Raw genomic sequence first — 27,870 nt, 5'->3', positions numbered from 1 at the left:
CCGATGGTCACCGCGGAGGAGGCGAATCACAGCGATGGGGTTGGTGCTGTGCATCATCTCTTAGCAGCGCTTTATAAAGATCGCCATGAAATGAGGAATGCCTCTATGGATCAAAGTGCTTGCTGAGAAGGGACAGAATCAAGGCATATAATGTGCAAACACACTTTATAACACTTGATTGGGAGCCGCCCAGAGTGGCTGGGGAAACTCAGCCAGATGGGCGGGGAATAAATAATAAATTATTATTATTATAAACAATTTTTCATAAAGGGTGGCTTGTCTTGGCAAGAGCTTCTTTGCACAGAAAATTGAGCTGCATGAAAATTTTGTCCAGCGCCAATCTAGACTTATGGTTGATTTTATATCGTATCTTAAAAATCATGATAAGGATGATTGTATTAATCAAAACAATTGCTCTGTTGGGCTAGGAAAATTATTAGGTAATTGGCAGGTTATATTTATACTTAGACACAACTTCCATCAAACCTGACCATTGGCCATGCTGGCTAGAGCTGATGGGAAGAGAGTCCAACAGCACCTGGCAGGCCACAGCTCAGTCACCCTTGGCTTAAGAGAAGCAGAGAGGTGGCTGACAACATATATCAGAGGTTTTCAATCTTGTTGAGTCCGTGGCTCCCTTGACCAACTACATTCTTTCTGCGGCACCCCTGAGACTCAGGAGCCCTGTTATGTCACCTCTTACCTGCAGAGCTGGCTGCCTCTCACCCTTTTTCGAACCCTCTCCCCTCTCCTTGGGAGTCCTCCAGGCAGCCGCTGCTGCCGTCCCTGGTCTCTAAGCTCTCCCCCCCCCCAAAAAAAGAGGCGCCTCCTCACACTGCCCCACAGGGGCCTGGGAAGCACCTTCTGGCCAGCTCCAGAGGCACCATTTGCCTGGGGAGATTGTAGCCAGGGCTGCTGCAATAAAGAGCTTTGACAACCTTTGGGAGGTAGAGAGGCAAGAGGGCATCAAAGGGAAAGAAAGAGGGACAGAGACAGGCCAGTGTTGCCTACAGGACCCCTGACCATCATCATTCAAGGCACCCCAGGGTGCCGCCGCACACTGGTTGAAAACCACTGCTATAAATAAAAGCCTGTTTCAGATTTCTCTACAACACATTTCTGGATCATACATAGGGTTTTTTCTACTATGTAACTAAAAACAAGGCAAGCATTCCAGCTTCCTGTAGCAACATTGTAGATTTTGTACTGAGTACAGGCACAGCAGATTTTACATTAGTAAATTCCCCATCGGCTAGTACCATCTTTGGAAGCTTTCTTGAGGTATGGTGTCAAATGACATAATTGTGTGAGCACAGAAAGTGGTACTGTGAAATAGTCTTAAGAATGTCTGCTTTCTTTTCGCTAAAGAGAAAATGTTAATCTTAATGATTGCAAAGATGCTTAAAAATGTCACCAAGGCATCCTGAATCTTAAAATGAGAGGTGTGTCAAGCTTTCCAAGGTTTGGATGCAGAATGTCAGTGTCCTACAGAGCTTAACTTGTCAGGGAGAAGCAGAGTAAGTTAGAGAATAAGAACATATTTACTTATCACTGAATTATTTCCAGCATTCATTTATTCTTGAGAGAATTTTAACTTTTGCAGCACAAACTGCCAGCTTTATATACTGGAAATCCTTAACCAAACTGTTCAACCACAAGATATGTATGAACTGCCCCAGAGGGTAGGTTAGCTGCCTGCATTGGCTGGGAACTGCTGTGAATGCTATATAGCATTCTGTATTAGACCTAGATGAATTAATGGACTCCCCTGCAAAATGTGCAAATGCTTGCATAGCATGAATATAGCCAACACAAGTGACAAACTATAGTAGCTTAAATAGCCATAGCTACACTGCAGTCCAAGATAGCTGTATGAGTTCCAAAGAGACTTTCCTCCTCTTACCAAGAAAGAGAAGGGAAGCAATTACTCATGAGCGTTTGTAGAAAAAAGGTTTTATTCAATGCCTTGAAATGACATCAAAACTATACAGCTGTACAAATAAGTGTCCCAGGGTTGGTGGGGAGAAGCAGCCTATCCCAGCTCCTCCCGGGTCTTCCCCACTTTCTTGGGTAGCTTCTTGTTGGACGCATCCTCCAACTCTTTGGCTTTGTAGTAATGCGGGGCCACCTCCAACAGCCATGTACTGTCAATCTCTATGACCTGCAAGGTACAGAGAAAATTTCATTGTTGGCCCCACTCACTGTGAACTGGCACACTGATCATTTTCTTCTTTGGGGAAAACCAAAGCGTTACATAGACCCTGCTAAAGAGTGAGCACAATAAAATACAAGTATGTTTCTAAATCCATGAAGCCCTTTGGTCTAACTTGCAATTATTTACTCTGACTAGCAGCTGCTTTCCTGCAGAGATCACTACTACCTGTGGTCCTTTTAATTAGACGTGTCACGGACTGAACCTGGGACCTTTTCCATTCAAAATATATGTTCACTGGGAGGGTAGTATAGTGGAAAGACAGACTACCCCCATCACAAGACCCCCATCAAGCTCTTCCTATATCAGTTACCAAGGCTGGATTTGCAAATGCTACCCACGTTATACTGATTTCTTCTAAAATTACGGGTCATCTGTCTCCTTTAGGGCTTAGCTTGACTTATAATCTCAAACGTTCTCCCCAGAAGTCCCAGCATGGATTACAGTCTTTTTACCTGTCTCATGAATTCTTTAGTGGTGAAGACCAGCTCATGATAGATGAGCCAGCGTGGTTGTTCTTCAAAGAGGGAACTGTTGGGGTGGACAAACACTGTTTGCTGGTGCTTGACACTCTTGTAGCCACTGCGGGTTAGGCGGGCTGTGTGATAAAAGAAGCCAGCGGTGATGGCCTGTGGAAGAACAAGAGGAAGAGTCAAAAGGAGTCAAGAATGGAAAAGATCCAAAAAGTAATGGGGGGGGGGGACTGGCTTGCTCTGCCTTACATTCCCTGGCATTTCAAGTGATCAAAAATGCTCAGTGTTGTGTGATATATTTAGGACTGGTAGAGTCTTTGATCTGATAAATTACTACAAAGTGTTGTAGGTTGTGTCTCCAGTGCACTTACATTCTGCATTACGTAATACACATTTAGCAACACAATTTCATGCACAGAAATTTAACAAAGTCAAGTTGAAACAGAGGGCTATTCCCCACACAGGGTTGCATCCAACTAAATTACAGCATGCATGGAACTACTTCCCCAAGTACGACAGAGCTTCTCCATTGCCTCCCAAATCTATGCTGGGTTCCCCCTCCCCTCCATCTCTATGGCATGTCTGTGGCAACCACCACATTTACAAGCAGCCCTGGAGGAAGTAATGGAAGCTGGGGAGAGCCTGTACCTTGCGGACTGGGATGTAGTCTCCCTCGCTGGAAGTGATGTCCACTTCAATGCGCTCCATCAACCCTTCCAGCTGTTCTCGCACGTCCCGGGCTCGTCTCATGGAGCGGAACTGGATGAAGTTCTCATAGCACCACTGCATGGAGTAACCGCACTCCACCCACTTAGAGAGGAGGAAAGGAGAGATATAAGTCAATTCCCACTTTTTGGGCTCCCATCCACCCACTGACCTGACTACAACCACAGAGCTGGTGCCTCTCAAGGGAATACTGTACCTAATTTCTCACCGTAACAGCCAATGAGCCTTTCCTAGTCAGAGGTGACTAGACTCTCAACCCCTAAAACAGGATTCCTGCCTAAATACACTCTTAATCAGAAAGGCCATGCACTTAATCTCTTGTGACTAGATGCACTTGGATGCAAGTCTCTTACGGATCTCAAGGGGCCACCTAATCAATACTCCTACCCAAAGGGTTGAAATTCACCCACCAAATATCTGTTTAATCTGCTCTAAGGAGCTTTAGCAGTGGAGACGTAATCACACTCCTTAGCAACATGGTGCAGACCACCACTATAAACAGCAATCTGCTCAAATCGAACACGTGAAAGTCATCCACATCCATTTTCCTGAGCTAGCCTGATACTCAATTGAAACAGATTAATAAAAGGCCCCTCTCCTTCCTGACTCCATATGCACAGCATAAGCAAAGGTTCAAAGCTCTGGGTAGAACACCTCCTTTGCATGAAGAAGGTCTAAGGTTCAATCCAGGCATTTCCTGGTAAGGATGGGAACGTCCCTCTCTGAAAGATCACTGTCAGTCACTCTAAATGGTGCCTAGCTAGATGGCCAATAGTTTGACTGTATAAGGCAGCTTCCTATGTTCCTAGAAGTTCTTCCTTACCTGATTATAAACATTGAGAAGAACCAGGTGGTCCCCACCAGGCAGGAAGAAGTTCATGCGGGCATTATCAGCATGGACCACTTTGTCCTTGGGCCGGTAAAAAATGGCATTGTTGACTGAAAGCATGGCAGCGATGGTAAGGATCTGCTCTGAGCACTTGTACCTGGAGAATGCCAGCAGAGGAACAGGACAGCATTAGATCTTGGCAAGGCAGAAACAAAAGCCAGTCTCAATCCAGAGCAACAGCCTTACGATAGAAAGCCAACCAGAAGGTAATTTCAGAAAGTTGGGGAATAGGACAACCAGAAGCAAGAAGCAATACAATCTGAAAAATTGAAGGGCAGCTGGACTAATCACAATTTTAAATCTGGTACTTCCAAGGTTTCCTAAACAAACCTAACTACTCAAAACAGGTTAATTTACAAATGAATTTAATATTATCCAAGTGTTTGTTCCACGTGCTTGGATTAATTTTAACTAGATAATAAAAAATTAAAATTACAATATTTAAAATGCAACCAAAATTATATCTAATTTTAGCCACCTGCCATTTAAAGAAAAACAAAACAAATGTTTTACTACCCTGAGTAGAATAGTTTATTGCTTAGTAGGTCACTTATACTCTCTGTGAAAAAAGAAATCAACTCTCGATCACAAGTCACAACAAAGAACAAAGGAATAGATTGCCAACACGCACACACAAAAGCAGATCTATAAATGTCTTAGTTTTTACGATTCCATAAGATGGTTATTTTTGCTTTACAGTCTAACATGGCTCCCTCTCTAGAAACAGTTAATTCTAATAGAGCTCGTTCAGGTTTTTGAGAGCTTTGAAATTTGCTGGGGTAATACCAATAAGTAGGCAGAACTAAGAGGAACTATGAACTAGGAGAGATAATAGGGATCACAAGCTTCACTTGTGGTTACTAGAACGGAATGCTAAGCACGCAATTAATTGGCTGGAAAGAGACAGAGGAAGGCAGAGAAGGACTCACTGTTCTGAAGCCAGGATCATCTTGGACAGCATGGGATCCACAGGCAGCTCTGCCATCTTCCGGCCCAGCTAAATACAGAACACAAGAAGGACAAACTTTGCTGTACAAATGCACAAATGTTGACTTCAACTCCACAATGCATTAGTCTTCCTTTTAAGAGCAGAGGGGGGTGCAGCTGTATCCTGACACTTAGTTTGTGCATGGATGCAACTGATCACATATGCTGACAGGAAGGAAGGAAGGAAGGAAGGAAGGAAGGAAGGAAGGAAGGAAGGAAGGAAGGAAGGAAGGAAGGAAGGAAGGAAGGGGGCAAACTCCTCCTGCAGAGGAAATCCCAAATCCTGTCCCAGAAACACACCCTTTCAGGTTAACTGTGCTAATTGGGGGTTTCATGTTTTCATATTGGTGCCTACCTGGAGTCACTGGGATGCAGTGGGCTATTGCGCAAATAAAAAAAAGTGTAATTTAACCCGAACCATTTGAAACCTTTTCTTGGGAACAGTTTCACCACTTTTCCTAACACTGCCTAGCTTTTGAGTTTCGTCAAGATCATAGTAGAAGGGTACATGTTCAACCCGAAGACATTTATTATCTCTTACATTTTTTATATCCTTCTAATGAGCTTAGGGGAGCATTCCTGTCCCCCTCCTCTTTCATCATAATAATAGCGTGAGCCTAGGTTAGGTTGAGAAATAGTGAAAGGCCCAAGGCCACCATCTAGCTTTCTGTCTCAGCAGCAAACTGAGCATGGGCTCCTAAATCTAGCATTGTAGTTGCTCAACTACCACAGGGCAACACCCCACCATCTTTCAAGTCAAAAATGGCAAGTATTTTACACCGTCCATAACAATGCTATGAAAACCATCTGTACCCATGAAGCCCTGAACTGGGGAGCAAGCAGAAGATGTCAGTGTGCTTGAAGCTCTGGCACCCCCTTTCCTGCTTCCAGCTCTTTTTCAAATGAAGCCAGCTGGAAAATACAGCTCACTTTCAGCCCAGGTGGAAGAGCACGTCCTTGAGCCTATGAAACAATTACCTTGGTGAGCTCGCCAAGATGGTTGAGGGCTCCCAGGGCATAGAGTTGCTCCAGTGCCAATACTAGAGTTTCATGGGGCGGTGGGTCCATGAAGTCAAAGTGGATCAGGTCATTGATGCCTAAATGGAGGAAAGCTAGACTTAGAAACACCCTGCAAAACTTCAAAGTGTTTCTGCCACCAGGAAATGCACCCCTCCCATCTTCCTAAAAAGGAAAATAGGACCCTAGGAAACGATGGGCTTAAAAACACTCAAACTCTTGTTCTCATCCAGAGAAGCCTTAATAAGGAAGTGTTTTAGGGAAAGTTGAGCAACTCCTGTACATCATTCTCATCCTAGATTGACCAGCCACGCACCCAGGCTTTTGAGCAGCAGCACCACGTTGCCCAGGTTGGTCCTTTGAATTTCTGGCACTGTGGTCTCCTCCATCTCATTCTTGTAGGCCCAGGCTGTGTAGAGACGGAAGCACTTCCCTGCAGCAACACGGCCAGCCCGCCCTGCTCGTTGGTTGGCAGAAGCCTGAGGGAAAGAGGGAAGGAGATGATGAAGCATTGTGTCTGTGAGGATGCGGGGGGTGACAAATGGCAACCGATCCCACCAGATCCCAAGGACAACTTATTAGGGTTATTACAAGGACTAACAGCACCTCAGCGAAATGAACATGTTCCTGATTAAGGTGGTCTAGAATTCCATGTTGCTGTCTAGCACGGCACATACAGAATGCGTGGCTTCACTGAGTATATGGGCACATCTATAGTCCTTATGACTGTGGAAAAGGCACACCTGAAATGTATGCAGTGCTCAAGGCAGCCTCAGAAACCAGATGCAGGCACACCATAAAAACCCCACAAACGTATGTAAGTTTCAATAATTTCACTGGAAGTGGAAACTTGTGTTTACAGTTGGGAATCTAAATTTTCCTAGCATACCATTGCACAAGATGTTCTGATTTACTTTTACAAAAGTGGTCTCAACATCTTTTGTGATGAGAGTGACCAACAATAATCCATTTTTGCTTTGATATCTAGCTATCACCTTATCAACTTTCACTTCTCTGTCCCTTAAAAGTTACATCGTACCCAAGACCCACTTCCTAGCCACCAGTCCCAGACTCCCTGTAATGTACTGGTAACCAGCACATAAGCCATTTGTGGCTATGCAGATGCTACCGTATGGGGATTTTGAGACAGAAAAAAACAGATTCAAACTTGTGGCTTAACAGAGTCACTTTTTGTACATCTCTAATTTATGCTGCGTAACCCATTAGTACAGTTTACACCCTCTCAGTGGCATTTTATTTGGTAGTTAAGACTCTTCTCCCTGAGAGAGGCAACGGACTGAATGAAAATTGCAGGTAACCCGAAGACTAAGCTTAGGAGTGTGATGAATAGAAATAGAGAAGCCCAGTACCCGAGAGCACGGAGTGACAATGAGCGACTCCATGCCTGTGCGAGCGTTGTAGCTCTTCTGCTTGCAAAAGCCAGGGTCAATCACATATATGATGCCGTCTATGGTCAGAGATGTCTCCGCAATGTTGGTAGCTACGACAACCTGGAGAAGGGAAAAGATACACAAGTTTTTGTCTTAGCCTAAAGCACACTATGAGAGGAAGGGACATAACTCAGTGGTAAGAGCCCATGCTTTGATGAAGGTTTAGACCTGGCTTCTTCATTTAAAAAGGATTTCAGGCAAAAGGGCTGGGAAGGACCTGTGTCAGCCAGAGTAAACAATGGCAGGATAGTTGAGCCAACAGTCTGACTCCAGACTGTGAACTCAAAACTGGTCCTTGCACAATCCCCTTCAAATCCACAACCCCAGGACACTAAACAGCTTGAAAGTACATCCCCTGAAACACAAAACCAGTTCCTAAAATCACCACTAGCTCTACAGCCCAAACCTGCCAAGTGCTCCCTTCCTCCAGAGTGTGTAGAGAAACATAAAGCTCCACTGCAAACAGCCAAAGCTTTGCTCCCCTTTCCTTCTCTACTCCATGCTCCTACCTTCCTGGCCCCTGGTGGGGTGGGCTCAAAGATCTTGGCCTGCATGTCAGAGGGCAGGTTAGCATAAATGGGGAGGACCAGAAGTTCTGCAATCTTGGAACCCAGGCGACGGCAGCGATCTTGCAACATCTCACAGCATGCTTCAATTTCTTCCTGTCAACAAATAGTGGGAGTCGGATGCTGTTGCATGTCTCCCCCCTCTCCCTCCAAGGACAAAGTGGGCACTGAAACAAACACAGACATACCTGGCCAGTGAGGAATACAAGGATGTCCCCTCGAGGCTGTGTAACATGGATCTGCAGTACTGATACCACACAGGCTTCCAGGTAATCAGCTTCTGGAGCCTAGAGGATGGAAGGTAGAGAGAAATCACTATCTCCTACTGACCCATATAAGCAAAGCCCATCTCTGCCTCTCAGTGGCTTCTGTTACAACTTGTACCCTCTTTTGGGGAACCTAATTTCACTGCTGCTTCCAGCACCCGTCTTCTGCTTATTCTAACACCAGGACTTGCTGATATTCCTCTCTCTCCATTAAATGCAATGTCACTCACAGCTTAGCTTTTAACCAAAGTCCTCACTATCTCCCCTCCCCCTGCTTTTCCGGGGGCTCTCCTGACCCCCCCCCCCAGAGCCAATGCAAGGGATAGGGGGCAAAAGCCCTATTGCACCAGTGAAAATCCTTTTGTGCACTTCTGCTAGCAGGATCCATTAGTTGAATCTGGCCAAGATTCAGTTCTGGGTACAGTTCTGGGAATCTTGCTTTTTAAAAAAGTAATAGCACTGTGTTTAGCTCCTTTGGTATACTATTGTCATGAGCACTGGTCCTGCTCATCAGTGCAGCTGTGTTTCCTTAGCAATGTTCACACACACAACCCACAACAGGCCTCTCTGCTTGCTGACCTTGGTATAGAAGATGTCAACAGGGAAGCGGCGCCCAGGAATGCGGAAGATGGGAGCATCGTCAAAGAAGGTGGAAAAGCGCTCCGTATCCAGAGTGGCGCTGGCAATTAGCACCTTCAGCTCAGGCCGGAAGCGAGCAATGTCCTTGATCAGCCCAAACAGGATGTCTGTGTGCAGCGTGCGCTCGTGAGCCTCATCTATGATGACGACACTAGGAAAGAAATTAGGGAGGCTGTGCTGCTGAACTACCAGTTGTCATTTAAAAGCTATGGACCATTTATTACAAAAGAACATGAGCAGCGTGGGATGGCAGCTGTACAAAGCAATGGCTTCCCACTGAAAAGCCTCTGAAAAGACCTTCTCAATTATTCCTTTCCTTCTTAGTAGAAACTGCTTCTATGTTTCTCTCCACAATCTTGAGGACTAGGAAACAGCTCTTGGGGTTTTGTTTATATAACTGGGGCTGTGCACCTGCTCCCATTGATTGCCAACCTTGCCTCCCCCCCCATTCCTCATCAACCCTGCCTATCCCACCCCCTCTTACACTAACCTCTTAGACCTTCCCCTTTCCATCTCATGCCCCTGCAGCCAACCAGAATAAAGAGTTGGCCAGGCAGGTGAGCAACAGGAAGGATGCTACAAGCAGCAGCCAGCCTGGGAATCTGCTTGCTGCCACCACTACCAACTTCTCTGTGCCTCATCAGCAACTTCAGATGATTACTAGGCCAGCTAACTGCCACTTCTGAATGCCTTTTCTTTCCTTGGTGTTCCTCCTGCAGGCCCAACTTTTCATCCTAATTGGTGGCAGAAGCAGCATTCCTCCAAGAAGGCTGTGGAGGAGTAAGGTAGATCTAGATATCTAGATCCTGCAGGCAGTAGCTCCAGGGATAGCAGGCAGAGAAGCTAGCGGAGAAGAGTGGCTGCCGGAAGGGGCGCTGCAGCAGCCTATTCTGACTGTGACTCTCCTCGGATGCCACTCAACATGCTGTAGTTTTGAGCACCACCTGTGTGTGGCCAAGTGAATTGCAGTGTGATGACATGCTTACATTTTTATTGTATGTATACAAGCAAAGTTGAGGCTCTGGTATTGAAGCTGCTTTCCATGATCTGTACAACACATACTAGTATTTAGTCCATCTTATAACTCTATATAACCCCAAAACAAGATTTCCTCCTGAGCATTCTACCCAATCTAGCTCAACCATCCTTCAGCAACAACTGAGCTGTTCACCACCTCCCAAATGAGCTCTCTACAGACTTCTAGGGGGTAGGCTGTTGCTCACCTGTAGCTGCTCAGATCAGGCTCAGTAAGGAATTCTCTCAGCAGCATCCCATCTGTCATGTACTTCAGCACAGTCCGCTCTGAGGTGCAGTCCTCAAAACGAATGCTATAGCCCACCTGTGGAAAGGCTGAATTTTAGATACAGGTTTCCATGAAGCCATCCTTATTACCCACAGAACAGTGTTTAACTAGGAAGTCAATTTAGTTCAATAGACTAAAAATGGGACACATATATTTGTAAGCTCTATACAAATTCCCATCAGAAAGAAAGAAGGAAACACTGTACCTATGATAGCAGTGTCAGCCATGCTGGTTGTACTACCACCAGATCAAGGACAGACATGGACAAACAATGGATGCATAGAAAGGAGACCCTAGTTTACTCCAAGCTGATTTAACACTGATCTTCTCAGTTACCCAAATATATTCCAAAAGGGAAGGATAGGACCTTCCCATCTATTAACGCAGGAACATTGTCACGCCAGCAAAGCATATTTATGAGACCAAGTAGGCTGTTGTTAGGATTACTAAACATTGTAAAAATCAATTCAGAAATGACTGGCTGAAACAACTGGGAACAGGACATACATTTTTCTTCTGCAGCCCCCCACCTCCAAGTACATACTTCATTTCCAAGTTTGACACCCATTTCCTGGGAAACACGGGCAGCAACACTCATGGCTGCCACTCGCCTGGGCTGGGTGCAACCGATCTTCATTCCTTTCTGTGTGTAGCCCTGTAGGAAGAGAGACAATCTCCCTTAGCACTCACAGGCTGCACTTGTACTGGGCTGTTCATTCCGATGCTGAAAAGCTTCTACCAGGAAGAGGCAGCAAATGCAAAGGGAGCACTTCCTCTAGCTAGCCAAAGTGCAGGTTTACTTGATCTTCACAAGCCCTCCCTTTCTGTGCGAAGTTACCTCTTCAAACAAGTATTGTGGGATCTGAGTGGTCTTGCCAGAGCCAGTCTCTCCTTCTATGATAAGCATCTGATGTTCGGCAATGGCGGCCAACAGGTCTGCACGGTAAGGAAAGATGGGCAGGCTGCGGCGCACCTCCTGGATGGAAAGCTTCTTGCGCTCAGCTTCGGACAACTCTGGATTCTCCTCCACGGACTAAGTGAAAGAGAGTGGCCATAGAGATTTAGTTACCCCAGAGCAACAGACCATGGGTGAAATCCCTATTGTTCTACACTTGCCACTGGGAAAAGCCAGCTCCACATGCAGAACTGGGGAGGCATGGTAGTTCAGTTGCCGAGTACCACGCTTTACATGCAGAAGATCCCAGAAATAACTCTGGGCTAAATGGATATTTGGATTGCCACAGTACAAGGCATTTTACTATCTCCCAGTAGCTTATCCTATGTAAACAGAACTTGAGCATGCAGGTGCCTATGCATACTTGGGCTTAAATACTGACATATCTAACACCAAAGCCCGTCTCAAACAAGCAAGGCTCAAACAAGCTGCTTTTAAAGATGCTCAGGAAAGCTGTCAAAACAACAGGTATACTGGAGGCAGCCACATTTGTTGTCCATCTGTCTCAGTGATGATTCGTGGGTGAATAGGAAATGGGGAAGACAAGTGAACTATCATGTCTAGTTTGCATACATTCAGCAAAATGAAGAAGCTCTGTTCCATCTCATGGTACTAACCCTATTTCCCACCATCAGCTATGCATAAGTGCTTAATCTGCAATTCTCTTTCAAGCTTCTACGGAGCAATTTGTTGCATTCTCCATCTCCTGATGTCCCCAAATGTTTTCTTATCTGTAACACAGTTTGCTTGCTCCCTTTCAATCACGTCAAATATGGCCTTGTTTTCTTTTCACCCAGCAGTTTCTCTTCCAAGACAACTTCACTACACGATTTAACTATTTTGGTCCCAGCCGTCCCTTGTCCCATTCCCTAACCAACAACCTACTCTCACCTTGCTCTGGTTTGTGCCCCGCATCTGCACGGCGTTCACAAACTGGATCATCTCATCCTCTTCAAGTACGTATTCATAGTCTTTGTGAGGATGGTGTTGACTGGCATCCCGGGCCCCAAAACGGAGGGAAGCTGCCCCGATGTGGTCCTCCTCCCAGCGCCGCTGCTCATCTCGCGGGGCCATGTGATCCTCTGTCTGGGGATCCTCATAGCGATCAGGTATCTTCTGCAGGGCAAAAACAGATCAGTATGGAAATTTCCTTTGTGCATCTTGCATCTCAGAGCCTTGTGAGGCAGCACTGAATTGGAGGTATATTCACAGCCCAAACTGTTGCACATTTATTCAAAAGTATGTTGCATTTGAGTTTACATAAGCCATGTTGAACAAGCATCAAACCCTCAGAAACTCTTCTTGTATATGGAAACAAGTTTTCACAATCTATCATTCTGCGGTGCAAGGGCGAGCAACTTTTCTCTCGCCATGGTAATCAACTAGGGACCAGATACTAGCAGTTGGCAAGGCTGGAGCCGAAAGTGAGCAGAGCTACCCTCTTTTCGTGCTACTTCCTTTACCTTATGTGCCCCTCCTCCTTGCCACCCACATAAAATTAGGTTTAGGACTGGAGGTTCCCTACCCTTGTGCTACAGTGTGACCAAGAAGCAGAACTCAGGGTGTGGCTATGCAGCCAGAAACAGGCTTGATTCTCAATGGCTGAGATCAGGAATGGCAAAGAGATTTATCCTCATTACTTTCTCCCATATGAAGGAATGCCTGCCATTCATTTCTAAGGAGAAAAACAAAGTGCAGCACCATCCTAGGCATGCCACAATTACAGAAGCACATTCCCCCAGGGCAGTTCTGTATGGTAACCGATTTTATCAGAGGAATCTCCTGCATAAGAGTCCCAAACATTCCAGCTGAAACTGCTGCAAGCTGCTAATGCGAACAGCATACTCTTGGGGTAGGGGAGATATGTTGCTGTGTTCTGTCTCCTCTCCATTTGTTACAGTCAACGTTCACAGCACTACAGCAAGTGAAGGGATGGCAGATATGACCAGGCAAAATATGGTGTCTTCTATTCCTACCGGGCCATGCAGTTCTACATACTATAAGCAAATAAAGGGATCTTGTTTGCAAACAAGTGTATGTATTGCTGAGTCTTAGTCTGAAATCTCAGCAAACCGATTTTATCCCCCAAATGTGCTGAGAACCGCCAAGGTTGCAGTTCGATCCCCATAAGGGACAGCTGGATTGCAAGGGGTTGGATTATATAATCCTCAGAGTTCCTTGCAACTCTCTATGATATATCTATGAGTATGGGCAATGATCAAGGCTGATGGGAGTTGCAGTTCAACAATATCTGGAGGGACCAAAGTGCCCCACCCCTGAGTTAATGGCGTTATACATATACTGTCACAGAGCGCCTTTTACCAACCATTCTTCATAGGGGTCTAGGCTCCCAATTTTGCTATGGGCATAATAGTTACCTTGCTGCGACTCTCCTCAGGCATATAGTAGCGATTGCTCTTCTCCAGCTTTTCCTGTTCTCCAGCTTGTTTGTACCGTTTTGCCAAGTCACGAACTTCACGTTTATATTCCAGCTCCTGCCGCTCTTGGGCAGTTAGGTTGAGCTCAGAGAAGAGGTACTCCTCATCGGCTATCTCTGCCTCCAAGTCTTCTATCTTGTCCTTTTCGCGTTTCGACAAATACTCTCGGCGGGACTTCTTACGCAGCTCTGGAACCTGTCAGGCAGAAAGGGAAAATATGGGGCCATGCAAGTAAGTCAAACAGCAAGGACTATGAGAGTTTGATTCATGATCCCTAATATGAACAGGGCTTTTGTGAAATAAATAGGTTTCTAAACCAGCCTCTCACTAGGAGAAAGTATTTCTGCTAGGCTGGTAGCTTGCTAAACCCACCAGCCAAACTGCCCCATGAAAGCAAATGGATGCAAGCAGGAAAAATGGTTGCAAATCATTAATTTTGTACATTTCTGAAAAGCTGTAGTAAATATTGTAAGTGGTTACCCCTTATACTCCAGTACACACATTGTGTGGCATTCAGGGAACAAAGGTAAAATCACTCTATTAGTCTGATCAAAGATAGCTAAGAATAAAAAGATTTGTGGTTAAAAAATAAGATGTATTAAAATATTGTAGAATACAACTACAAATTGTAGAATAAAGCTACAAATTTCATGAGCCAGAAGCTACACCATACAACGGTAAAAATCAAGTTCCTACCATAACTTTCTTATCTTCTTCTGCAATCTTCAGGCGCTTCTGAGCCTCTTCATAGGCCTAGACTTGGCAGAATCAGAAGACAAAAGACACAAACATATAGCTCAACCAAAGCAGATTGTCAGCAGGGTCCCTATCACCACAATTTTGGTGCAATATTTTTAAAGACTATGGACTGGTCATGAATCACAAGGCCACAAAACTGTTAGGAACATTTTCAGCAAGAAAACCATTACCCTCCCTGACTTTTCCCCATTCCATAATTTACACATGACTTCTCTTATCCTTCCCTAACTGCAGAAGCCAGAATGCACTTTAATTGAAGTTTTATTTTATAATTTTAACTGATCTTTATTTTTTGTGCTTCATCTTTGTAAACCATTTATAGACAGCTGTAGGTATGTAGGATATAAATTGTTTAAATAAATCAGCATCAAAGCTGATAATTAAATATAATAATTAAATAATTAAATATACACAGCATGAAGTATATAAATGGCAAAGAAAATACTAGCAAGAATTATTAGAGCACGTGGCCTTGAGGCAAGAACCTTGGAGTAGGCAAGGCAGAGATTTCATAAGTGCAAGGAAAGTTGGGGCAGGTTTAGTACTAGAAAATGGAAAAGACGTCCTTGCAAAGAATGAAGTGAGGAAAACGAGTAAAAAAGGACGGGGTCCTATATGCCGGCATTGTTTAGGTGCCAATCTTACACAGGTTCTTCCATGCTTTAGAAGATATGAATACAGAGCTAAAATTCTACACTAGGGTAACCTGCACAGAGATGTGCAACATCAGCAAATGCTCAGAATTAAGTAACTCTGAATGACCTTGCTGTTTTGTGTAACTCATTCCCTCTTGTTGTTTGGGGAAAGGAGCTTAGTGATGAGGAGGTACACAGAATACTCATGCCCTATTACTGAACATTAAAATTGTAATTCAGGAACCTCTCTCTCCTTTTCCTGAAACTGACATTTTACCAGATGTTACCCAAACAATCTTTGAGGCATTCTTTTGCTGCCGTAAGGGTCAGAAAAGTTGTGATTAGTAAAAGACTGAATTCTGCAGTGGATGCTTTTAAAGCCTGAGTAGATGCACAGTCCTATTGTGTTTTAGGTACCAAGATTAGATTTTAAGCCAGATTTTTTCAACCACAAGTGGATAATTCCTGGCAGCAATAAAAAACAGATGGGCAGTGTGAGACATTCAGGTTAGACAGAGGGCGACACAAACCAGGGAGAGCAATCAGGAAGGGCTGCCAAAAGCAGGGGCCACAGGCTGAGGCCACACCTTCTTGTCTGAACGCTCCAGAATGTTGCGGGTCTTCTCCTTGTCCTTGCGTTTGACACGTTCAGCAAAAGCGTCCCGCTCCTCCAGGTCCTGCAGTCGCTCTCGCTCACTCCGGTCCCACTCATCCTCTGAATCCTCCTTAATTGTGGGGGATGCTGCTGACTTCCTACACCAAGAATGACAAAAGAATTATCACTATCGCTTCCTTTGCTCCTCACCCAATCTTGCTCTCTGCTAGTTACTGATACTCACTTTCCCCCATCATCTCGGCTGCCCTTCTCATCAGAGTCCTTGTCATCTTCCTCTTCCTCCTTGCGCTGCCTCAGGTGTTTATGCCGCTTCCGCTGCTTGCCCTCAGGGCCTCGCGGAGGGCGCTGACGCTTGGAGCCCCGAGCTGCCTCGCCAGTCTCTTCATCATCGCTGTCCTCCAGCAGGGTGTATGAACGGTTCTTCTGCTGAAAGGCCAAGGCTTCCTGTTCGGCCAACCTAGCTGGACGTTCCCGTGGGGCCTGGTGTGGAACCTACCAGGAAATTTGGAACACAGAAAATCAGACACAGAAAACAAGGAAACTATGACTTCCATCCTCACATGCAAAACCCGCATAACTTGAGTGCCTATTACCATTCCTCAAAAAGATAACTCCTCTCAAGGTGATGCTTCAGATGTGCTTCCTAACCACAAATTTCCCCATCCCTCATCTGCTCCTCACATTAGTTGCACTTTATGTACAACCACATGCATTTAAAGTGTAGAGCGCTAGCACAGTGTCTGAAAGACAACTGTATCTTTGTCAGAGATTCACTAAGTGGCCTTCAGCACAACTCTTAGCCTCATTCCTCTCCACATCTTTAAAATGGGCATAATACTGACCAGCTGTAAAAATAACAAGATGCTGATAATTGTTTTTACAATTACCCACCCTTTAACCCAAGATGAATATTAAAAACTGTTTAAGAACAAAATTACAGAAATAAGGTGGGTCCTAAAAATATACACCACAAATGTCAAAAGCAAGGTTAAAGAGATGCATCCTCAGCAATCAATGTAAGCTGTATAAGAAAGGTGCCAGATGTACCTTTGTGGAGAGGGAGTTCCACAACCTAGTGACCACCACAGAGAACAAACGGCCTCTTCAGAGCCACCCCCACCCCAACTTCTGAAGGCAGAGAAACTATCAAAAGTGCCAATCTTGGCACCAGTAATTTTGTAGGGAGGAGACGGTCTTTCAGGTATTTCGGTTCCCGAGTCATTTAAGGCTGTAGGCACCAACAGAAGCATCATGAATTGGGCCCAGGGAATGAGCTGGTAACCAGTGCAGCTTTTTCAACACAGGGGTTCATATGAGATCTGAACAACAACAATTTTATTGTTGGTATCTGAAGAAGTGTGCATGCACACGAAAGCTTGTACCCAGAACAAACTTAGCTGGTCTCTAAGGTGCTACTGGACAATTCTTTAAAACAATTTTATTTATATACTGCCCATCTAACTGGGTTGCTCTAGCCACTCTGGGCAGCTCCCAACAAAATAATAAAAACACAGTAAAACTTCCCTGAAAAGGCCGCCTTCAGGTGTCTTCTAAAAGTCAAATAGTTGTTTATCTCCTTGACATTTTATGGGAGGGCGTTCCACAGGGCGGGCACCACTACTGAGAAGGCCCTCTGCCTGGTTTCCTGAATCCTCACTTTTCGCAATGAGGGAACCACCAGGTCCTTGGAGCTGGACCTCAGCTGAACGATGGAGGTGGAGCCCCCAGCCACTAACCCAAATCTTTCTCAGATTTCGGTCCCCAGCTGTTGTTGGCCTACAACTCCCATCATCCTAAACTAGGACCAGTGGTCAGGGATGACGGGAGCTATAGTCCAACAACAGATGGGGACCCAAGTTTGAGAAACACTGCATCTGTATGCCGCATTTCGGACCAAGCAAAGTTCCTGAGCTGTCTTCCAAGGGTGGCCAGTCCCACATCCTGGAAGCGCTCTGGGCATAGGGTTGCCACCTGTCCTGCATAAAACAGGATTGTTCCATATTTCAATGTGAAATGCTATGTCCTGTATTTCGGGTCTCTCTCTCCTGCCCCCCTTTCTGCTAAGTTAGGGATCCTCTCCAAATGAATGTGTGTGAAAGGTCATGCATTTAAGCTCTGGGTAGCCAAGCACGGATGGATTTACGAATTCATGAGAGTGTATGCATGTGTGACAAATTCCAGAAGGGCCATCCTTCCTGTTGGGCTGCCATAGGTTGTAATGGATGGCTTTGAAGTCACTTCAGCACCAGAGGAAAAAAGAGAAAGCGTCCACCAACCGCCCCGCCTTTTGCCAGTAGAAAGGTGGCAACTCTACCTGGACACTCACAAGCACCAAATGCCAAGTATCGTAGTCAAGGCGCGCCACCCCCAGAGAACCCCAGCGTCTCCTTGTTTCTGACGCGTTACCCCCTCCCCCCCCCCGCCCCAGGCCTCGCGCCCAACGGCCGCCGGGCCCTCACCCGCTCCCACAGCTGCTGCGCGAAGACTCGCGCCGAAGGGTCCGCGGCGCGCAGCGTCTCCGTCTCCTCCAGGCGCGCGAGCAGGTCCTCCGGGGTTCGGCTCCGGTGAGCCAGGCCCACCATGAAGGCGACCACATGGCGCTCGCTCAGCCCCAGCAGAGAGTGAAGCTGCCCGGACACCCAACGCTCCAGCTCGCCCGCCATGGCAGCGGAAAGCCGGTTCTCCAACGGCTCCCGTCACCTTCGAGCGCTTCCGGACATGCGTCCTCGCCAGCCGGTCGACGCTCTGGCTGAAGAAGCGCTTTCCGGTTGCTGTTGTTGCGCCGCGACGGCGGATCATAGAGACGGGAGGATCATAGAGACGGTATGATAGAGAGGAGTTGTATTATTATTATTATTATTATTATTATTATTCTTATTATTATTATTATTATTATTATTATTATTATTATCATTATCATTATCATCATCATCATCATCATCGGTTTGGTGTAAAGCATAGAAAAAGAATCCAGCTCAAACCAGAAGTTTGAATAACTGGTCGCCTTCCTTTCGTTTCTTTGACTTTGTTAAGCCAGCCTTAATACTTTGCTTGCAATCTGAAGTGTTTTGTTTTTCAGTGGGTAAGTGGCTTAGTAATACTGTACACTTAGTTATACTGTACACTTTTTCATGCAGTGCATAGACACACTATGGATCTTGCTCCCACAGGAGGCAGTAAAGGCCACCAACTTGGAGGGCTTTAAAAGAGGATTACACAAATTCACAGTGGTTTAACTCGCGTGTGGGAAACTGGTATTTGGAAGTACTTCTGAATGCCAGTTGCTGGAAATCATGGGAGGGGAGAGTGTGTTCTTGTGCTCATATTCTGCTCCCTGGTTTCCCACACGCGAGTTAAACCACTGCGAGAACAGGATGCTGGACTACATGAGCCACTGGCCTGATCCAGCAGGCTATTCTTACATAAGGTTAATTTCAGTTGATTATTGTTATATGTTTCAGGGACTACCACAAGCTGTGGTGGTGTGTTGGTGACACCTCAGGAATTCAGGGGATGTGTTTTTCCTTAACTCCAGCGGACAGCCTTTTTCTTTTTATTGGCAAGTCACTGTCAAGTCAGTGTAGGCAATATTGAGCTACATGGACCAATGTATTTTCACTGTGTTCTAAGTCACTTGGAGAACTTCAGGTAGCAAGTGACTTTTGTTGTCGTTGTTTAGTCATGTCTGACTCTTCTTAACCCCATGGACCAGAGCACGTCAAGGCACACCTGTCTTCCACTGCCTCCCACAGTTTGGTCAAACTCATAATTAACAAGTGATTAAGAAGTCTAATAAATAAGAATATTAACAATCTGTACGTATTACTTTAACACGTGTGTGTGTGTGTGTGTGTGTGTTTTTTGACAGAGGGAGCTGGTGGGGGAATGGCTTTTATGATGGGAGAAAATAAGCTCTTTTTGTCCTGTGATTCTACAAGCCAAGCCAGATTGCTCCTCCTCCATCAGAGTGCAGAAGAGACACCCTTAAAGGTAGAAGAGCATCAGATTGCTTTGCTGGAACACGACATGTCCATCTAGTCCAATCGTGGCTTGTCCACGAGGGGTGATGCCTGTCTTCTTATTTGCCGCCAGTATTCAGAGGAATATGGCTTCTGTAAACAAAGAGTCCATTTAACTATCATGACTAAGAGACAACAGAAGAACAATAGGTCAACGTGCAACATCATTCTGGTTTATTGTTAATAATAATAATAACAATACCATTTTTTTCAACAACAACACTGATGGAAATGGCTGGACACAGCTGCTTCGGCCCTTGCCCCACACACATTGATCTGCGCAGACCTCTTTCCCCGCATCAAAGAAAGAAATGTCTGCTGTGTTCAATCATTCACTCATTCACCTGTTAATGGGCTCCAGACATGGCTGTTCCCGCAGTGCAAAATAAGGGGGGGGAGGGGGAAATGATAATAACAACTGTGCACAGATAACAAGATAAATTAGCAAGGAAGGAAGGAAGAGAGAGAGAGAGAAAAAAAAAAAAACAAGTGTAAAGTTCCTCATTCCCTCTCATCAATGCCTCCTTCCACTCATTCATACTGTTTGCTCAGTCTACAACCTGCACTCTAAAGAAACAACTTTCTGCTCTCATACATTGGCCAATCTTCCGCTCTGTGTATGCATCCTCTCCTGCAGATGAGTTGCGTTGTTCCTCAAGGCATTTAACCGACCAGTTTTCCCAGGTTTTATTTGCTCCAATTGTGAACTCCTGTTCACAAATTTAAAAAAAACTCCCCCAATTTAAGCTGGATGCTTCAGTTTAGTTACACATTTTCATCTAAGAGGATTAAAAAAATATATGCATTGTGGTGTCACGGTGGGGCATTTGCCAAGGCCCTGAGGCTGCTCCACTTGTATATTATTTTTTGGCAGTGGCCATTGGGCAATATGCCCTTGGTAGGCTGTTGCTTCCCTGAGCGGGCCAGTATTCTTGTCACTGCCACGTTTAGCTTGCTCTCTATCTCTAGCACAGATATGGTGAACTTGTGGCCTTCCAGATTCTAGTGGACAACAACTCCCATCATCCCTGCTGGCTGAGGCTGATGGGAGATGGAGTTTGCTAACTTCTGGCAGAACAGGTTCCCCCATCCCCACTCTAGCCCCAGGTGCATTCCCACCCAAAGGGATACAGAGGAGTACTGCACCTTCTCCATAATTACTCATCCAGAGAGGACAGGTAAACAAGCAGTGATACCAAAGAGGACAAGCACCATGGCTTTGTGGCTCGAGCAGTTGGCGATGGCTCCGCTACTGAGAAATGGGTCTCAGCAGTGGTGCTGATCCCTGATGCCAGCTCTCACCTGAGACCAACAGCAAGGCCCACTCAAGAAACTGGATAAGACACCTTTGAACAAATGCACAACATGCTCTTTGACTTCCTCTTCACCATTATTGAGGTTCTTACTGTCATCGGCTGACTTAAATGACTGCTGAATTGGCAAAGAAAGATCCAGAACAGTAATGCCTGGGTTTGCTTGCATCAGTCATCTGGGGAAAGGATTGTGGAGTGCTCCTTCAGTTTGTGCTGCCCCTTGCTGATGAAGGGGACTCTTGGTAATCTCTCATCTGAGGCTTTCCCCAAAGCCTGAAGCCAGCTCTGGAGAGCTGTCTATACTCTGAGCTGCAACTGCTCTGCATTCAATCATTTCTGAAAGCTGTTCTCAGTTTATAATCTCTGGGTCCACTTCTTTCCACTTCAAAATGCCACATGGCAAAAAATGGCAAATACTAATCAAGAAGACAGTTTGTAATATAATATTTTTTTTTGAGGGGGGGAGAAACAAACGAACCCAAACCCCTGTTTATCAAAATATTACTTCATTTTCTAACATTCAGTCTGCCTCTTCATCGCCCGTCATTCAATCCCACGTGAGTGCTGAATCCCAAACAGGAAATGGTCATGACCACGACAGGAAGCTGCATTTTTCGCCTGGCTGTCCCCACTGCACCCCCTGCATATTTTGCTTTGCTTGCAAACATGAACTGCCCCTGTCTGAAACAAAAAGAGGGGAGGAACCCCCCAAACGGCCCCAAAGAGCAACAAGCGCTGCCCACATGCAGAATGCCCTTCCCCATTGACCCACTTCCATGCCTGAATACTGAGTGCTCCTGCTTCAATAAACAACCAGGACCCCTCCCCATTTGCCCAGTAACATGCCTTATTACTCATGGCTCTTGGTGGAATAACTAGAGCCGTGGTATTTTGAATTGCCTTCCTCCAGAATGGATTTGGGAAAAAAGCAAGTAGAAAGCCCCCTCCCCCCCGAAATACTGATAGGCTGTGCGCCAACATAATGGTCCCTTCTCAAAGCTAGTTATTCCCTCCCCACCCTACTCCCCCCTCCCCAAATCTCATCTCACTCACATGGCAGCAATTAAGTCCTACTGGACAATATTTTACAAAACAAACAAACAAACAAACCCAATTACAGAAAAGTCCCTTGGCCAGTGAGGCTTTCAGCGGTATTTTGAGTGACAGCAGGAAGAAAGATATGACCATTATCATTAGCCCTTGTTTGAAACTCTGCAACCCCAGAGAAGTGTGCATACAAGGTTCAGTGCTTCCCCCTGCTGGCAGTTTTTAAATGAAGTATCTAAGTCGCTGCTGCGTCAGATTCCTTGTTGGCTGGCAGTGCAAGGATAAGAGTAAGTTGAGAGCGCCCTCTCCCAGCTAGGCTGGGCAGCGTCTCTCACATGATTTCAGTGCCAGTCAGATAGGGGAAAATATATGTATCAAAAATGGGAGAGTATTTTCGGAGTGGTTTCCATCTGAAGGAAGAAATGCACCTGTAGCCCCAGGATAAAAGTGGTCGCCTCCCCACCCCCCTCAGTCTTTCGTGGCCCCAGCTTCTTTCCTGGGTGCGATAGTCACTGGAAGACGGAAAGAGATAATAAAAGGTCCAGTTGGAGGATTCAGAATGTGGCATGGAATCCTTGTGCATATTCCGCTGTTCTCTGCGGCGGAGGCTGAACGGGGTTACCGCCGACAAGACTCGTCTGCAAAGGGGGAGAGAAGGAACACAGGCATTGTCAGCAAAGAAGGAAAGCACAAAGACCTAAGGAGTAATGAATGTTGAACCCCTTTTCACTAAAGGGTTCAGCGCCGAGGGCCTTCTGGCGGTTCCCTCATTGCGAGAAGCAAAGCTACAGGGTACCAGGCAGAGGGCCTTCTCGGTAGTGGCGCCCGCCCTGTGGAACGCCCTTCCAGCAGATGTCAAAGCGATAAATAACTACCTGACATTCAGAAGACATCTTAAGGCAGCCCTGTTCAGGGAAGCTTTTAATCTGTGATATTTTAGTGTATTTTTGGTTTCTATGGAAGCCGCCCAGAGTGGCTGGGGAAACCCAGCCAGATGGGCGGGGTACAAATAATAATAAATTATTATTATTATTATTATTATTATTATTATTATTATTATTATTATTATTATTATTATTTGCTGGATTCTTGTCATCCTGGACCATTGCTTGTGAGGCTGGGGGTGATGGGAGTTAGGAGCCCTATCCGTCACATAGGGCAGTGGTTCTCAAACTTTTTTCTCTGGGACACACTTTCAGAATAATAATTTGCTCGCACCGCACAATTTTTTAAAATTGATAATGAATACTTGGGTGGGGGGGAGACACTCTTAGGAATGCTATAACACAGAACACAACTACAGTGGTACCTCGGTTGTCAAACAAAATGCGTTCCGGAAAAACATTTGACTTCTGAAACGTTCAACAACCAAGGCACAAAGGGCAGTCTGCAAAGCCAATGGATAAAATGGGGGGGGGGGAAATGCAGTAGAAGCCATTCAACTTCCGAGGCGCGTTTGAAAACAGAAGCATTTACTTCCGGGTTTTCGGCATTCAAAAACCAAAACGTTCAGCTTCCAAGACGCTCAAAAACTGAGGTACCGCTGTACTTTATAATATGATCACAGGACACCCAGAAAGTATAAAACAATGCAGCTGCATAGGAGCATGAATCATTCCCAAAATATGATCATAAGAGAGCCTCTTACATATGTACCTTAAGTATGTTTATAAACTCAGTGAGAGCTGCGAGCTTGCTTTTGCCAGCTAATCTTGTTTGCCATAGGTCTAATTTGAGACAAAGTCTCGTCTTTTCATCTATACAAAGGAAACGTTTAAACGTTTCTTTGATTGTCCTTGAACCTTCCCTCCACCCTTCCTGCCACTTTGAGAACCACTGGTCCTAGGGAGTATTTAACAAGAGGGAGCCTTCAAGCACTCAGTTCCCCAGCTGCTTGCTGTGTGTCTAGCGGTCCAGTCTGAAAACAGACGCGTAGCAGCTCCAAGTGATTTAAGCTCTCAATGAGACCCAACGTTGGATCTGCAAGGCTTCCCCTCTCTTTCCAGACTGCACAACCGACTGCCAACTTGCCTCTCAGAAACTCAGGAAGCTGCCTTATACCGAAACCAGCCATAGGTTCGTCTAGATCTGTATTGCGTGTACTCACCTACAATGAGGGGTTTGGTCCTCAGCAGGCCCGGGAGGCCCCGATGAAGCAGCAGCATCTCCTCCTCTTCGTCTTCATCATCCCCATGGGGGTTGGTGCAGGTCAGAGGCTCTGACTCATCAGGAGGCCCATATTCTTCCAGCAAGGAGCCTTCTGACGGATACTGGAAGGTCCTCTCCAGCTGGTTCTCGCTGAACGAAATCTTAAGCTGCGTGGAAAAGGAGAAAGCTGGTTAGATCTAGACTTCCACAGTGTTCTTCTCTGTCATCTCATCCTTTTCTGGCCATGCAAGATCAGGTCACGGAGCCAACTTCTCACTTGGTGGGGGTAGTCAACAGCATGTCCTCCAGATGTTGGGCTCCAACTTCCATCAGTCCCACCAAGCACGTTCCTCCCATCAGGAGCGAAGGGAGTTGAACAACAGCTGGAGGATGCTATACAGTGGTACCTCAGGTTACATACGCTTCCGGTTACAGACTCCACTAACCCAGAAATAGTACCTCTGGTTAAGAACTTTGCTTCAGGATGAGAACAGAAATCGTTCTCGGGTGGCGCAGCAGCAGCAGGAGGCCCCATTAGCTAAAGTGGTGCTTCAGGTTAAGAATGGACCTCCGGAACAAATTAAGTACTTAACCCGAGGTACCACTGTATTGGTGTACACACTGTGCTAGGTTAAATCATTGGGTCCCTTTCATTCAGACAGGAGCATCCGGCACTAAAAAAAAAACACCTGCAAGTTGCGGGTGACACCCCAGGGGACTGGGCTGCGTTGTCAGTGCTGCTGTTTTGTTTTTGAAAGCAAACTTCTCCTGGTTACAGAGATATACCCCGGGTCAGCAGCAGGGAGGCGGAATGGTGGGTTGAAAGGTGGGAAAGGCAAGAAGAAACAGGAAAGCACAAGCTTCTGGGACAGGGAGTGAGGAGATGACCTGAAAATAAAGACAACAAAGAGTTTTGTGGCAACTTAGCTGTGGCTAGACTGTTGGCGGGGGCAGACTCCTGTCAGCCCATAACACCAGTGCTTAAAAGCTTTTACTGGCTGCCCATATGTTTCCAGGCCAGTGTTCAAGGGTCTTGTATTAATTTACAAGGCCCTTAACAGCTTAGGCCCAGGATACCTTAAGGACCCCTTGATCACTTATATCAGGGTTTCCCAGACTTGGGTCTCCAGCTGTTTTGGGACTACAACTCCCATCATCCCTAGCTAGCAGAACCAGTGGTCAGGGATGATGGGAATTGTTATCCCAAAACAGCTGGAGACCCAACTTTGGGAGCCCTGCCTTATATCACTGAGATCTTTGTGGGTGGGGAGTCTCTCTTGGCAGTCCCCCATGGCTCAGAGGTATAGCTTGTCACAAACAGAAGCCTTGCATTCTGTGCTACGGGCCCAATTCTGTGGAACTCTTTCCAAAGTCTTTCCTATTTCAGCAGGCATTTGTAAAGTCTGTCTCTATGATGAATTTTAATCATCCTTTTTCTCTGTCTATTCCTAATGTTTATGCACACCGCCTAGGAATTTGGAATATCAAATGGTGTACGAATATGTGGAATGAAATAAAAACTAACAAGCTGATTATGCCACAATGAGCTTGCCAGTCGTTTGGGCGCTGCAAGGTTCTTTGTTGGTTCTGCTGGGGGGAAAACCAAAACACATTCCTACTCCTTCGGGCATCATAAAAATAAAGGAGGTTGCCTAGCCTTCCTTGCCAGGTAAGTCCCTGCTGCTGCCTGCCAGCATGTGTCGTCCCCTCCCTTATGCACACACATGCTCAACCCCCATGGCAAAATATAGAGTGGAAGCTGCGGCAGGAGATAAACCTCGGAGGAAATGAGATTAAACTGCCCCACTCCCACCCCTGCAGCGGAAGAGAGTCAAGCAACCATTCTCAAGGGCAGGCGTCCTCTGAGACCCGTCACCTTGGCGAGCGCTGAGAGCATGGCAGTCCAAAATAGCATGCAGAAAGAGAATATGCTGCCTGCGGGGGGCCGGTAAGGACCCAATATATTCTGACAGGCTCTCAGTAGCGGACATTGGGCCTCAGGAGGAGCACTTGATCATAAGAAGAGCTTTGCTGGATCAGACCAAAGGAGCAGGATCCCCATGGAGACCAGACGAGCACTGAGCATGGGGTGTTTTCGCAGACCTTTCTGCCTACCCTGACATTTCCTGGCTGTTGATATTGTTTGGATCCGGCAGCTGCAGTTGCTGAAATTCTATGGCAATTTGAATGTTTAAGCTGTTATTTATCGGTCTTCACCGTCTTGTGGCTATTGGGTGCTTCTCTGAGATTTATAGACAAAAAAGTCTCTTAAAAGGTTTTTAAATAAATAAATACATCCAATTCAGTGTTTTCCTCCCAAGGGGCCAACCAGATGCCTACTGGAAACACTCCCCCCAGGAGGATGTGAACGTAAAAGCACTTTCAGCTTGCCTCGAATCCTGCAAGTAGCCATCTTGACTAGAAGCCATTGCCCACTTTAGCCTCCATGAATTTGCCTAATCTCCCTTCAGCCCATTGGTAGGTTGGCAGTTATCTCAGCCAGCTACTCTCGTTACCAAACATTTGGCACAGAAAGACAGTGGTGCAATCCCAATTTGCCCAGGTTGCCTGTAATACTGTAGAAGGCTAGCCCATGGGGGCGTCCTCCAGATTTTGTAAACTAAAACTCCCATCTTCTTTGACTGGCCAGGCTGGCTGAGGTTGATCGGAGTTTTAGCCCACAACATCTGGAGGGTCTCATGTCCCCCAGCAATGGACAAATGGAATTGATCAAGCACCCCAACCTTCCCCACCCCAGCGCTTCATCCCTGCAAAAAGGCTCTCGACTTCCGCTGAGATACCTGGGCCAAGAGACCCGGCTTTCAAAGGTCAGGAAATGTGGCTTCTAGACAGGCTTAAAACTCAGTAACTTGTGGCAGGCCAAAATTCAACAGATTATGTTTAGCCCTATTAATCAATTTCCTTGCTATAAAAACTTAAGTGCCTTGCACCGAGTCCAGCATCCTGTTTCTCACACTTCTGGGAAGGCTGCTAGCAGAGCAGGAAAACAATCACACTCCGCACCTGTGGAATTTCCATAAGCCACATAGCTGCAAAGCAAAAAAATGCCATGGCAGGGGAAAATAAGGTCCCCAGGAAAATGGTGGTCACAGTTCATTCCTCATTTTTATTTTTGGAAATTGATGCTGCAACCCATCACATCAAGGCTGGGGGATAGCTACCCCTCCCCAGATGTTGTCGAAACCAATTCCCATCAGCCCCAGCCAGCACAGCCAATGGTCAGGGGTGATGGGAGTTGTAGTCCAGCAACATCTGGAGGGCCAATGGTTCTGCAGCCCTGAATGACATGACCTCATTGCTGCTGCTACCTGGAACAAGGAAGACCCAGAGTGACCTAAAGATAGACTCTCAGGCAACACAGGAAGCCACTGCCTTGCACAATTTGTTTGC

At 46.0% G+C, this 27,870-nt stretch overlaps 2 protein-coding genes and 1 long non-coding RNA gene across 5 annotated transcripts in view; 1 reads left to right on the top strand and 2 right to left on the bottom strand.

Annotated features, from left to right (window-relative positions):
• Window positions 1-1,936: 1,936 nt before the first annotated feature.
• On the bottom strand, window positions 1,937-18,723 carry DHX16 (DEAH-box helicase 16). Of its 2 annotated transcripts, XM_081901453.1 has the most exons (20): window positions 18,392-18,723; window positions 16,156-16,424; window positions 15,904-16,069; window positions 14,619-14,675; window positions 13,863-14,117; window positions 12,376-12,600; window positions 11,368-11,562; window positions 11,074-11,184; window positions 10,450-10,565; window positions 9,167-9,377; window positions 8,510-8,608; window positions 8,265-8,417; window positions 7,675-7,815; window positions 6,621-6,783; window positions 6,266-6,384; window positions 5,230-5,297; window positions 4,235-4,397; window positions 3,334-3,495; window positions 2,668-2,841; window positions 1,937-2,161 (listed from the first exon to the last, which is right to left on the bottom strand). In XM_081901453.1, exons 1-20 carry the CDS (start codon window positions 18,593-18,595, stop codon window positions 2,033-2,035), a joined length of 3,180 nt encoding a protein of 1,059 aa, XP_081757579.1. In that variant the 5' UTR covers window positions 18,596-18,723; the 3' UTR covers window positions 1,937-2,032. The 2 variants fall into 2 exon arrangements, with proteins under 2 accessions (XP_081757579.1, XP_081757580.1); XM_081901454.1 differs by lacking the exons at window positions 16,156-16,424; window positions 18,392-18,723 and having other exon boundaries at window positions 14,619-14,680; window positions 15,904-15,921.
• The window catches only part of LOC309365384, a 34,619-nt gene continuing 25,367 nt past the window's right edge, over window positions 18,619-27,870 (top strand). Inside the window, exon 1 of one of the 2 annotated variants that reach the window (XR_014166084.1) lies at window positions 18,619-18,755. This is a non-coding gene — a long non-coding RNA (uncharacterized lncRNA). The remainder of the gene's footprint in view (window positions 18,756-27,870) is intronic. The other variant, XR_014166085.1, reaches the window with a different exon arrangement.
• Window positions 20,103-27,870, bottom strand: part of PPP1R18 (protein phosphatase 1 regulatory subunit 18) — a 43,204-nt gene continuing 35,436 nt past the window's right edge. The window contains exons 3-4 of the mRNA XM_081902283.1: window positions 24,419-24,626; window positions 20,103-22,949 (exon numbers count right to left, since the gene is read on the bottom strand). Of these exons, the coding sequence (XP_081758409.1) occupies window positions 22,930-22,949; window positions 24,419-24,626 (228 nt within the window). The 3' untranslated portion in view covers window positions 20,103-22,929. The remainder of the gene's footprint in view (window positions 22,950-24,418; window positions 24,627-27,870) is intronic.

Source organism: Podarcis melisellensis (assembly GCF_964234715.1).
Source record: "Podarcis melisellensis genome assembly, chromosome: 2".
In the NCBI taxonomy this organism is placed as follows: domain Eukaryota; kingdom Metazoa; phylum Chordata; class Lepidosauria; order Squamata; family Lacertidae; genus Podarcis; species Podarcis melisellensis.
The sequence above is the reverse complement of the archived record's forward strand: the minus strand, read 5'-3'. Positions and strand labels throughout refer to the sequence as shown.